Source organism: Papilio polytes, unplaced genomic scaffold (assembly GCF_000836215.1).
Source record: "Papilio polytes unplaced genomic scaffold, Ppol_1.0 DF824169.1, whole genome shotgun sequence".
NCBI lineage: Eukaryota > Metazoa > Arthropoda > Insecta > Lepidoptera > Papilionidae > Papilio > Papilio polytes.
In genome coordinates, this window is record NW_013525035.1 from 2,846,430 (window position 1) to 2,860,295 (window position 13,866).

Sequence of the window (13,866 nt, forward strand, 5' to 3'; positions counted from 1 at the left end):
CTATATGTACATATAATAAAATTGCCGTGTCTGAACGTAATTTTGAAAGAAAAAAATCAGATTTCCCGAAGATGAAGTATTTGCGTTGCTCATAAAGAAATTGGCATTTAAATTTTTATGTCTGTCTGTTTGTCTATCAGTGCGCAACAGCTGGTCTAAAAATAAACTTACATAAATGTAATTCATTCATTTCATGAAATAAAGGTATATTTTCAGGCTAAGAGTAGCTCACTCCGTGAAATATCGAAATAGGTCAAATAGAATTTTAAGCTCCGACAAAATAAATTTGCTCTGTCATGTCGAATATACCAAAGGTATATTCTCAAATTTATTATAAGTAGATATGGAAGATAATTGTAGGTTCGCCAAATATAAATCTGTGATCTAAGCATACCCCTGTGCGTTTCAGATGTTATTGAAATGTAATAATCTTATTTGTATAATTTTCATATTAAAATACATTTCACCTTACAACAGGTATAGCTAAAGGGATTTGTGAGTCTGACCTAAATGTCATCGAACTATCTCCCTCGAAACCCTCCGTCCTCCTCGATCGTATCACAGCTCGTGTGTGATCGATGGATCTCGTTTGGGGACAAAAATAGGCCGAATCTAACAAAGAGATTATTTTAGCGTTTCAAATGTGATCAATCATTTTTCCTTGAACAGGACCTAATTATGTTTACTTAATTGTCTACGGTATATTTTGTTGACACTATAAAAGGGTATGTTTAAATTTACTAAGAGCCTTTAAATAATTTATTAATTAACAAAATTAATAGATATAAAATAAAAATGTCTTCCGAACTAATTCATGTCTGAAAATAGATTTATCTTAATTGGATTTTGGTCGCTTTTGTAACTAAAGAAATTAAGTAACAAATAATCAAATTAAAAATAGAATTTGACATCCATCTTGTTACAATTTATTGACCCAAGTACTTTTAGTTATTTCATAATTGACAACCGTGTCTTTTAGTGTAGATTTAGTTTGATAATTACATAAAAATTAACTTCCCTTTAAAGTACGTTAAAATTTAAAGCAACAGAATAAAACGCATATGTGGATATTACTTGAAGCCCTCGACTTGAGCTTGGGCTTGATTTTGTAAATACGAGATTATGTATAATAATACAGATGCATAAGAATACAGAATTAATTCAGTAATAATGTAGAGCGTATTTTGATTTTCATATAATAGCTCGGCAACGTTAAATACACGGACATCTAGCTTCTAATATTAGTAAGTAATAAGTATTACTATATTCGCAGACAATATGATGTGTAGTGGTCCTGGCCGGGTTGAGCATAGCTACGTGAGCGGTATACGTAGAGAGTTCATTCTGAAGGCGCTATGAATGGGTCCATTCAATACTGCGGCTCGGTCTGCGCATGCGTCACATCGATCCGATGCCCGCGGGAGGCGGAGTCCGGTGTAGTTTCCATTTGTACATTTAATAATCTAATTATTATTATTATAAAAAAACTACAATTAATTCACGATTGACAATGAATTTGGAAATCAATTAGTTATTGAAGATTCAGGTTAAGGATATAATTTTATTGAAATATTGTTTTACAATGTCCAAGTTAAATTCTACAATTTAAAATACTGTTAATGTTAGTGATAAGTATCTTAATAAATAAATACATTAATAATTGTGGTTTTGTTTCCCTTTGTAATATTCGTTTACATGAATTTACGAACGTTCTTCCGACTCGGAGGGTCAATGGAAAAGCGCCATTGACGTTACGTTTTCTGTGAATATATACTATGCGACGTACTCTTAAACATATATTTTTATAGCTTTCGATAACTACTATATTTATATGTATTCTTGACCAAAAAATATAAAGATCGCGCCGAAAATTACATATAGTTTGTCTATATTCGACATTCTATGATACTTGCGACTTGGTCCACGCAACATTAAGATAAAAAAGTAGCCTATAAAATGCCTGTATATGTCAGGTATCTTTCAGTAAAATTCCGGTCGAAATCGGCCCAGCCGTTTCGGAGATTACCCGGAACAAACGCAGCGTGCGGACAGACAGACAGACAAACAATTTAAACGCGATTTTCGTTATCAGTAACGCAAATATCTTCCCGAAATCTGGAATTTTTATTTTGATATTACAAACAGACACTCCAATTTTATTATCTGTATATACTTCTTGTTATGTACTTCTTACTTATAGATTTATATACATTTTTTGACTAGAATTGCGTCTATTCTTATGTTTCAATAAAAAAATACAGGTTGATACAACTTTTTGTAGCACCTGTATACGACATGTCTATTAAAGGCATCATATATCTTTATACAATTAGCAGAAATGTATAGAAACTTAATACTTAAGGTAAACTTAGTAAATTGTGCTTTTGAATTGTAATTTTGTAAGACGTAGCTACAAAAGGCGTTTATTTCAACAAAAGCGAGCTCCGACAGTCAGCGGCGCTTCCCTCGGTACGAAATTAATCTGAACTTTGCATTTGAGGATTTATTTAAGAACACCAAGATTGAAAACGAAATTAAATTGTTTATGTAAGAATTTTCATTTCGTTTTCGTTAACATGAAAGAATACTTTGTTATATTAACTCTTCTTTTAGTCGGTTTTTCTAAAGTGTAATTTATTCAGTTTTGGCCTAACTTTAGTCCCGTTTCCTTTCCACCGTTTTTCTCCTAACAATAGGATGGAAAGGAAACATGGATTTGACGGTGGAAGAGACGCATAGCAAGAGGAAATATCCTGTTTATGTAGGAAACGCATCCGCTATTGCTAATGCCTATGGGCAGCGGTCGCTTCGTCATTTTGGCGAATTTAGATGGCCGCCTGCTCGTTTGCCACCTTATAACATAAAAAAGATTTCGCTGCTTTGAACGAAGGAATTAAAAATCATAGTCATAGGTTTTAGATCGTTCTAACTTCAAGCGGCAGAAGTTACAATACGAATTTTATAAATGCGAAAGTTTAGATGGATGTTTGTTAGTTTACCACATAGACGGCTGAATGAATCTCGATTAAATTTGACAAAGAACATAATCTGGAAGAATACATACGCTATTTATTATTTTTTTTTTTAATTCCTTGCTGAAAGTCACGGGCGATAGTTAGCATGCTACTTCTTGTAGCCTGTTTATTGAAATAAATTAGATAAAAAAGTAATAAAAAACAAAGAAAATTTTGTATATTCTCATTTAATTTCTAGAACTCATGAGGTAAACAACGCTAAACTATTTTATACCAATTTTAATCTCATAGAAAGAAACTGCTTAAATTATAATTCGTATATATTCTGATAATTACATATTAAATATAAACAAGGGATAATTTTGTACGACAAATCGAAATTTTATTTAATATTTCACACCACACTTCATTTACTTTGACAAAATACTGTATTTAAGGATGAATTTAAATTATTTTTAATAACTAAAATTTACGCTAAATACACTAAGATAAATACTTGATTAATATTAAAAGAAGTCTGTGAAAGACAAAAACGTAAAAGTATGAGAAGAAAAAAAAAACATGAAACATAAAATTATATAACAAAACAAATGTTTTCGTAACAACCAATAATGATAGAAAATAACTTGCCAATGAGAATTGAAATCTACAATACAGACAACTAGAGAATTAAGTTTTACAAAAAACGTAACGCACGGAGAGTAAAATTATTTAGTTGATACAGAAACCTAGTTTACGTAAAAATTAAACATCAAAACCATGACTAAAAAATTTATGGCACGGACTATTTTAAAGATAGGACAAATGGCCATATACTGAAACATTTGAATAACACCTCTTATAACACCACGATGGAACACGAAATTCAATTAAATTTTGATGTTGAAAAATTCAGTTCAGTGTGGCCGATAGTGCCTTAAAAGTATAAATTTACATTAATAAAAGAAATTATTTAGATTAGATACAAAACAAGATAGTGTGAATTTCCACTTGCAATACGTGTTACATTGTTTATTTGCAGTATTTTGAAATAATGCGTTTTTCTCCAGTTGTTGCTAGTGGACGCTCACTAGAAATGAAATGTAATATAGGAACAATAGGATAGGACTTAAACTAACAAAATACTGATAAAAGCTAGGAATAGGTTGAACCAAAGTCGGTCACAGGTCAATGACCCGCTAAAACTACACACGGGAATGGTTTGATAAGTTTCCGGGAAACAACGGGAATGCAAAGGTAAAGTCTATTTCACGGTGTTTTTGGTTTATTAAGTTACAAAATTAAATGACTTATTATAAATATTGTCATTTCAAATTCGATTATTCTTAAATCTTATAAATCGAATGAATTTAGAAATTTTAACATTATATCTAAAAATATGTATGAAGTTATATGGCATTTTATGGCTACCTCATGAATCACAAATTAGCACTCGTTCTGTACATATTCGAATCGTTTACTTTCATACAACTCTATAATTCCAATATTCCGTAACAATTATTAACATTTAGCATTTTTTTCTGATAATATATAATCTATTCTTATTTACAATGTTTTATAAAATTGACAATTTTTTTTGTTAAATATTTTTTAATATACTTTCGTTTTTTTAATCTATGATTTTTCCGATAATCCCTGACATTCTCCTAAATAACTAATATCAGGAATTATCATAAAAATGTATTGTCTGTTCTAGGCACAACATGGTGTTCTAAACCCAATTATTGCCTTCATTTTACGAAATCTAAATTAATAATACTATCCGTAAAAATGTCTTTTTCATGGGGGGTAGTAATAAATATAAATATCTTTTTAAATTTTAACTATCACCTAAAAAATTGGTCAGGAGTTTAGGAAAATACACACTTAACATGCACTATCATTTGTAAACCTTAATATTAATGCAAAATGCATTTTAGCAACTTGAACACACGATCGTATAACCCGGTCACGATAACATGAGACTATACACAACATTACGTTACACATGTCACTTTTTACCACTGTACGTTATGATTATTAGATATCTCATGTTATTGTCTACGAGTTTTATTAATTTAATATTCTCATATAGTTTTTTTTCTACAAGATATTTGGCACACGACTCGCCGCGTGTGTACACTAGTTAAACTTGCATCTAAGGCACGATTTAGATGGATAATTTTTTCATAGATTTTATATTAAATTCGGATCTTTATAAACCAAAAACATTAAAAAAAATCAAACGTAGAAGCATTAAAAATTGTTTCCTTAAGCTGAAATTACATAAAAGTCCGAATTAAAATGAAAAAACTAGATGATTCTAAGATCAACATTTCGTATACTATAAGCGGCTACGTTCCGAAGCACACACTAAAAAGTTCCATTAAATGTCACTGATGTAGTTGGTCAGTTGGCGCTAGTGGACGGTCCGAGGTTCGCCTCTTGATGCTTGTACTTGTGTGACGTCATTTGCGATAAACCAAGCACCGCGAAACCGCACTGCAAACAATGATAGTGGGTCTGTTTCTTGCTGTGGATACATTGAGGCTCGTAACCGCAACCTGGAATAAACAATTGATTATAATAAACTTGATTAAAAAAAACGACTGACTACATAGTATTCATATACTCTGCGAAGAATCATTTAAAAAAAGTTATGGCGACTGTAATTTGAACTCGAGTTTTTATTTTTTTTTTTCAGAATTATGATTCTCGAGTCCCCTCTTGTCGTTTTTTGCTAATGAATTATACCCTATGACACTCCGGAGAAAAGGTCCAAACGGATGACACCTCATTCATCAAAATCGGTTCAGTAGTCTAGGCAGTAGACCGTTACATTGAAATTTACATGTACATGCATAAAAACTTATACTCGCGAGAAACATTACCCTATTTGTCAGTAAACACAGTAACAATTCTAGTGAAATATGAAATAATCAAACGTACTCGATAACTAACCTTTGCTTGGTGGAAACTTCTCGAACCCGGCCGCTTGTATGGAGTCTAGTTTCTGATGTTGGCGGCGATGTGCGACCACCTTGTTGGTGTCAGTGCACACAAAATCGCACTTCAAACAGTGGAAATGCGACGCCTTGTTCTGCCCTGTTCCTGGAAATAACCAGATGATAGTTAGTCGCTAGATAGAGATAAAATAGCATTCTGATGTGACTTCAGTTCGATTAAAGTCTCGTGTTATCGTACACGCATTGTACAAAACCTACCGAATGTTGTGGCGTGTGGACACTCTGGTCTCTGGCAGTAGACGTTCGCTCTGTATTGCTGGAAGTCGCCACCCATGAGCGTATCCAATCTGTAAATAAATCCGTAATTTATTACATTGAACAAATATTAATAGTTTTCAACACTTGTAAAAATATAAATTAACGCCATCTGTAAGAAGAATTGTAAAACAAAAAATTTCCTTTGTCTTCGTTGAGCTTTTATTGAAAGCTTAAAGCTTGCAATAGCATTATGACAATGGTACGCTAGATGGCGCTCGTAGGGTCTTCTTACGCTTTGAAAACTGAGTAGTTTAAAAAGGTTTTCTGTACAACTTAAATACACAAAATAATGATGTCATACCGTTCATGTCTGGCTGTGTGTTGAACGAATCTTGTCTTGTCACAGAATGAATAGCCACAATCTTTACGAGTGCAATGGAAGTGAGTTTGATGTTCTCTGAAAATAAAACATTTGATTAAGTTTCCGAAGAAAACCTTATTAGAATATTATTACAGAAAAAAAAAATTTAATATTACGTTGTTTACATGTTTAAAAAATGAATTTTTCATTTAAAGCATTCTCACCTATAGCCGCAGTGCTGGTAGGCACAATCCTCATTGAACCTAAACCTCAGATATCCTTCAGGAATTGGTTCATCCTTCATGACACGCATGTGAGGGCCTCTGGTGGTATGGGTTCGCCTGCTAACAAATTATACCGTTAAATCACATTAAATTACCATAATTTACATGGTTATTAGCCCCTATTGGTTACTTGAACAAACTATTTTAAAATTATCATATAATTTGTTGTATTAAAAGTACTTAAGTGGTTATAAATACTCACGATTTGGCAATCATTTCCGCTTCCTTGTCCATGCCTGGAGGCATTCCGTGACCCTGCATCAGACTTTGTTCCAACAGCAGCTCAGGCGGATAAAGCATGGTGGGGTACAGCGGGAACGGTGACCCTCTGGAATAACAAATAATCTTTTAATTATGCCACACACTATTACCCAAAAGATACAAAAGAAGAGATAAGTTGGAAACTTGGAGGAGCAGAGCTTTTTGATTCAGAAGTATTAAGAAAATTATTAAATAGTTTGATGATGGTAAATGAAGTTTAGAAGACAATCACATTTAACTTACCCTTGTGAGAATAATGCGACTTGTGCTAAGCCAGGCAAACCCGCCAAAGAGGCCGTGTATTGTTGGTGCATTTTCAACTGATCTTGAAGACTGCCTTTGCGACCACCTGCCAGGTACTGCTGGAGTAGAAGACTTTGCACCGCTTGAACCTGCAATTAGTAACATATTAGTAAACAGACATGAAAGAGCTGTTCAGGAATATCTTCATTCTTTTTAATACTTACTTGCTCAGCTGGATTAGTTGGTCTTTGACTCGGCGAGGGCATTTGACCAGCAGTGGAGGAAGACGCGGTGGATGGTAGTATTGAAATTTCTGGATACTCCCGTTCTAAAGTTTCCTGGTAATATAAAATAATATAAATTTAATTAAGCAATACTATCACAAGGATTGTACTGGCTAAAGTATCAGATTTAAATGTAGTATTACACAGAGATTGGAGATTTATTTATTATTAAGGTGAAATTGTACCTTAGTCGCTTGCAATCCAACAGGTCCTTGTTCCATAGTATTGCTATGCTTCTTCATCATATGACTGAAAAGCAACTTCAAATCCACGTAAGCCTGACTGCAGTGAGGGCAGTGGTAATGCAAGTTCATTCCTCCAGCATTCTTGTTCAAGGGACAAGCTTGATCGTGACATGATGGTGGTATTGTTGGTCCTGAGTGCTTTGGAGGCTCATATTGTCTTTTCTGTTCATATTCCATACGAAGCTTCATGTCCTTTGATGGTGATGCATCGTAAATGCTTCTCGGTGAGGGTGATGAGGTGTTGCTTCGGAGATGTGACGACGGATAAAACGTTCCAGTCGCTTTTACTACTGAAATTAAGATAATATGTCAAATTATTCTTATTCATTAACACATCATTTTTGACCGACTTCCCAAAAGAAGGAGGTACTCAATTCGTCTGTATGTTTTTCTTATGTAAAGAAATTAATATACAAGGAATCTGATAGAGCTATATATTGAAATAATACTCACCCGAAATATTATCCTGTTCCCTTTCAAATTCACTCTTTATAGAGAAATTAGTTGGAGTATAAGATTCGTTGTGTTCTTTCATAGAACTAACACTATCAGCAGACGCTCTTTCTTTTATAGAATAATCTTTGGCCTCGTCAAATGATTTCTCTTGATCTGTTTCACTTTTAATAACTGGAGTTCCTCTTCCGTGTTTGTGTGTAGCTAATGCTGAATACTGAGTTAGTATTGCTGGGCAATTGTTGCCTTGGGCGCAATGGAAGTGAGATCTCAGTTGATTTTTGAAACAACTCTTCCCACCGCATTGTTCGAAGGATGAGAAGTAATCGAATCCTTCTAGAAGGGGTGAGATGGAGTGAGATTCTCTCATATGAGTTTCCATAATGATGTGGGTTTCTCCCGTGAAGCTGCAGTTGAAGCAATGCAAGTGTAGTCTGGTCATCCTTAGTTGACAGTTAGGGTAATATTGCGCACAAGTGTCTGGTACTGTGTAAACTTCGAAGTGTTGGAATTTTATTCTCTGCAAGAAATAAAAAATATTCAAAACATTGCTTTTATAGACAAGTTTTGATTGTTTTTTAGTAACTAGTAGTATATTAATACTTACAGGAAATTCTTCAATAGTAGCTATGACCGGGGACGGCACTGCTGGTGGCAATTGATTACTTTTTGGTAATTTGAATGACGTAAAAATGGCTTGAGGAGTTACATTATCTGTCCAAACTTCAACCACTCTATTCTTTGGTGGCCTTCCTCTCTTCCTGCTAAACATTTCATCTAAAGAACTAGATGGGTTGACTTGTTGTGGCACTATGCTGGGATTTGGACCTAGATTTAATTGCGCCTGCAGATTAGGCGTTAATTGAGAAGAAAGACTTGGCGTCATCTGCGCCAATTGAGCAAGATTTGGCGGGAGATTTGGTAAATTCGGCACTTGACCTAATTGGGCCGCCATATTTGGGTGTAATTGAGCAGAGAGTTGAGGTGTAAAGTTTGGAGCGAATCTAGCCGCTAGGTTTGGTGACATAGGGCTGAGAATCGCGTGTTGACGATGATGTTCCAAACGTCTGAATGGGTGTTCTTCAGATGACAGGATTACAGCACCACAGTTTTCCTGTGAGAAAACGAAAAAAATAAATTATTGTTTGAATAAATTTAAACAAAACATAAAATTAGTATAACCAATCAATACTGAAATCTTACCCAAGTGCAGTGGTAATGCGTGATGTCCCTGATGTGCTGACAGGCGGAGTTCCCACAGGGATTGTTCCGCGAGAACGTCATGAAGTAAGCATCCGTCACTTGGTTTTGTTGTTCGTGTTCTAAGACGTGCTTCACCATTGTATTGTGACAACTATTAGAGAAAAAGAGGGACTTTAGAAACAGTACAAAAACACAATGAATGACGACTGATACTCCAAAAGGGAAAAATCTGATCAACAGGTCTAGGAGTTCGAGAAATTTGCTCTTAATAGTACAAACAAGTATAAAATACGATATAGATATAGTCATTACCTGTGTGCCATCTTGCAGCCTTCGAACAAACAATGATAGTGCTTGTTGAGGGCGCTGCATTTGCTACATTTATCTTCCGCTTCTTTACTGCCATTGAATACTTCTATATATTTCCGAGATACTTCATCTACTAACGCTGGATTCTGCAATATTAACAAACACGTTATAACTATCCTAGATTAAAACCTCGACCATTTAATTCCTTATATTTAGAAAGGAATCAACTTTTGTTAATATCGGTTCCTGTATCTAATTATTATTTTACTTACGTATGGATTAGAGTAGTCATCAAGCATTGAGCTTGACATATCATCATCTATATGAAGGTTACTTCCAGGAGAGTACATGCTTAGATCCGCACCCTGGTGCATCAGTGCGCTCTGGATCACTGACGTTGGAAGCCTACGATACAAAATGAATAAACGTTATCTACAGTTAAAATTAAACAATTTCGAAATGTCTTAGGCAATTCTACGCTAGTAAAATGGGAATTCACAAAATCGTACGGGTCCCATAATGGTACCTTGTGGCACTCCGTCATTGAACTATGTTTAAGCTAGAGTATACGATTGAAAGTAACGGCAAAGCACTCACCCGAAATTCATTTCTTGTTCCTTTCGCTCATGTTTCCTCTTATGCGTGAAAATCTGACTGCTTGAGTGCAGAACGTAGTTGCAATGTGGTCGAATGCAGTGTATGTGGTTACAAGTCCTACTAAATCTACAGTCTCTGTAGGGACAGGCTTCGTTCTTCATGTATTTCTTAAAACCGTCCTTTGATAGGGCTTCATCTTTGATGTGGTAAGTTTTGTGTTTTTCTGTGGAACATGTTCTGTTTATTTATATGTTTTCAAGGTAATTTGAAACAATTGTCATCATGTCACAAATAGTGCGACTTTCGAGCGAGACTCTACTCGATAAAGAAGTAAACTTACCCATATCAGCTTTATTTTTGAATGTATATGTACATCCAGGTCGTCGGCAGTGGAAATGTGTAGTTCTTTGTCCAGCAAATACACAATGAGGTGCAGCACAGCTCTCAGTTGCTCTGAACCTTTGGAAGCCTTCCTGCAGAATGGCAGAGTCTTTGCGATGATAGTTCGCGTGCATTTGTACATCAGACGTTGATATGTACACCTGGAAAACACATTTTTGATATTGATTTTGAAGAAATTGGTTCTTTGAATGTAACGATATGTTTTAATAAGAAATATTTTGATAAATGTGATTATAAAGAAATTCTCGATGTTTGGAATCAATAATAGATATATAAATACCTTATCGCAGCCATCTTGGATGCAGTGATAGTGAGTTTGGCTTCTGTTGTGAGGACAGTCGCTGAATCTCTCGGAGCAATCGTCGAGGGGAGAGTAACGCATGAAACCGTGCGCTAAAGATTCGTCACGTTTCTTGTGCCACTGAACAAATAATAGAACTTTAACATTACGCAAATGAACTACAGTGAAACTAACTTTTTTCATTAATCTAATCACGTTGTTTCAAGGTAAATAAGAATTCTTGCTTTAGATTATATTAAACACAGTTAACATAATCAAATTTACATCTGTTTTATAAAAAGTTGTCTTTTAAAATAGCATTGTAATGTATTCATAATTCTAAAGCCTTCGACAAAGTATCAATTCATATGATTGCTTGGCAAATATTACGACAGTGTTAAATAAAAAACTAAAATAACTTAAAATAAAACTATGAATCGGTTAATGCAAACATACTGTAAAAAACAAACAAGCTTGAAGATTAATCGTCTATCAATTGTTGAGAGCCTGATGCAATAGTATTTGTAATAAATTACATAACTATTCAACAAAAGAATAACGAAATAAAATAACCTCTTACATTGGAACTGTTGCAAAAGGTTAATTAATAATTATATAGTTTGTATAAAGATTTACAAGACATAACTAGAAAGCTCTTATAAATGTTTCAATTATTAGCAAGACAATTTCTAAATTTTACTCAGCTTGAAGGCAATGTTGGCCATTCTAAAGACTTGCTTTAAGATATTTTAACAACTTACCTTAAAATGTCTGATCATTTCTTCTTTCTTGCAAAAGACCCTCGCAGTGCAATCCATGCAATGAAAGTGCTCTCGATAGCCCAGATCCTTGCAGTAAGATGAACCGCATTCTAACGTTGAACTGTATCTAAAAAATAAACCACATGTTACTAAGCTTACTTTCTGGATAGGGATAGTAGCCTAAAGAGCTGAAAGGACACATAGGCTACTTTCTTTTGTTTTTATTAATACCTCGCGGATGGAGTCGCAGGCGGAAGCTAGTTAAGAATAAACTTAAGCTATATAGCATTCCTAAAGAAGCTAGAAGCTATACGAATCAAATCTCTCTAGTCAAACTGATAAGATCAACATAATCTAAAATTTATATTGGTTTTCAAAGATCCTGTACAAAAACATTAGAAGTACCTTGGTTTATACATTGTAATAGATAAAAAAACTAGATTACGGATATGAGAATTACTTGCAAAAAACAAAATCCAACGACACATGTTTGGACTGTACAATTCATTGTTAGCAAACTTATAATAATATAAAAACTTTAGGCAGATAAATTCATGACTTATGTTAATATCGTCAATGGAAAAAACAAGTAAGTCATAGCTGTGGAAACGATTTTGCCAGATGTTGAGATATGACTAATAGTATTGTTTGAACAACACAAAAAGTCTCGGCGATGTTGTATAGCACTTGATTTTAAAGCTCTACCATATTAAAATACTTGATTCCGTTTAAAATATTACATAATTACTAGGTTTCGCCCGCGAGGAATTATAAAACTAAGTAGCCTATGTGTTCTTCCAGACTATCCTCTACGTCTATGCCAAATTTCATTGAAATCCGTTCAGTCCTTTAGGCTACAAACTCTAACAAACATCCATCTAAACTTTCGCATTTATAATATTATAATAGTATATTAGTATATGATTATTTACTATATACACAAACCTTTTAACGTATCTGGAATAATCCACTGTTGTTTGTAAAGAATTCTTCCGAACCTGATCCAAGTGATTCAATGCAGATAGAAGACCTAAAAAAAATAAACAACGTTAATAAACTAAAAATATTAACATGCTAATATCCTCTAACGATACATTCAAACATTCCCCGACCAAAAAACTGATTCTTTTGTTCGGAACAGTTAAATCACCTTCATACATCATATTCAAAAAACAATGTACTGTTTTCATCATATAGGAAACATTTAATAACTTCCAAGTCACTAGCGTTGGTATGTTTGCGTTTGCATCTCTTTCTTGTAAAGTTTTTAGTTCAAAATGAACTTAAACGTCCCGCTCGTGTAACCGGCCCCTCCCCGTATCAAGTTTTGGAGTATCAAATAAATTATTATGGTAATTAATCAATGTTTTCTCCTAGTCACTCTAGAGCGCTCGCTATTGTGAGTGATCGTCGACTCTCCGTCCGAGTACATTACATCACGAAAGTGTTTTTATAAATCGACTCGTTTTAATATACCGTTGATTTTATCAGTTAATAATAAGATGTAGTGCAAGTTCTACTTATCTACAACATACATTCGACTTTTGATCTGTAACTTTTTATTTGTCTGTACTGGTTTTGTGTTCAAGGAGGTCTATTTTAGATTTTCGAGTTATATAATATCAAAAAATCTGATACAAATCGTAGCACAAGACACTTTTGCGCTCGCAACTACTCCCAAATACGAAACGCCCGTACCAAACCTGTACGAACGTGGTATTGTATTGAAAATTTGGTTTTGTGTTCACCGTCGTCGTCGGAAGATTAAAACCTGTGTATTTGTTAGACACCGCTCGCTGACGAAATACCACCTCTGCTTCTTTTTTTACAAAATCGTTTTTGAAAGACGAATTAATACCTATACTTATGTAGATTAGCGCTCACAACACAATGGACGTTAACATACAGCTTGATAATTTGGTATGTTACATAAGTCGTGCATGAACTCTCGTGATTGTAGCGGACGAGGTTTTAGTGAGAGCAGGTTATTATTAATGAACTAGAG

At 34.2% G+C, this 13,866-nt stretch overlaps 1 protein-coding gene across 3 annotated transcripts in view; it reads right to left on the reverse strand.

Moving 5' to 3' along the window:
- Positions 1–3,183: 3,183 nt before the first annotated feature.
- Positions 3,184–13,866, reverse strand: part of LOC106111378 — a 77,338-nt gene continuing 66,655 nt past the window's right edge. For 2 of the 3 annotated variants that reach the window (XM_013293433.1, XM_013293431.1), the window contains 19 exons: positions 12,807–12,891; positions 11,862–11,988; positions 11,101–11,241; positions 10,759–10,960; positions 10,419–10,641; positions 10,094–10,226; positions 9,825–9,967; positions 9,513–9,663; positions 8,917–9,423; positions 8,310–8,829; positions 7,797–8,146; positions 7,552–7,665; positions 7,328–7,476; positions 7,026–7,151; positions 6,764–6,883; positions 6,540–6,635; positions 6,179–6,267; positions 5,916–6,065; positions 3,184–5,518 (listed from right to left, as the gene is read on the reverse strand). In XM_013293433.1, the coding sequence (XP_013148887.1) occupies positions 5,364–5,518; positions 5,916–6,065; positions 6,179–6,267; positions 6,540–6,635; positions 6,764–6,883; positions 7,026–7,151; positions 7,328–7,476; positions 7,552–7,665; positions 7,797–8,146; positions 8,310–8,829; positions 8,917–9,423; positions 9,513–9,663; positions 9,825–9,967; positions 10,094–10,226; positions 10,419–10,641; positions 10,759–10,960; positions 11,101–11,241; positions 11,862–11,988; positions 12,807–12,891 (3,581 nt within the window). In that variant the 3' untranslated portion in view covers positions 3,184–5,363. The remainder of the gene's footprint in view (positions 5,519–5,915; positions 6,066–6,178; positions 6,268–6,539; positions 6,636–6,763; positions 6,884–7,025; positions 7,152–7,327; positions 7,477–7,551; positions 7,666–7,796; positions 8,147–8,309; positions 8,830–8,916; positions 9,424–9,512; positions 9,664–9,824; positions 9,968–10,093; positions 10,227–10,418; positions 10,642–10,758; positions 10,961–11,100; positions 11,242–11,861; positions 11,989–12,806; positions 12,892–13,866) is intronic. The other variant, XM_013293434.1, reaches the window with a different exon arrangement.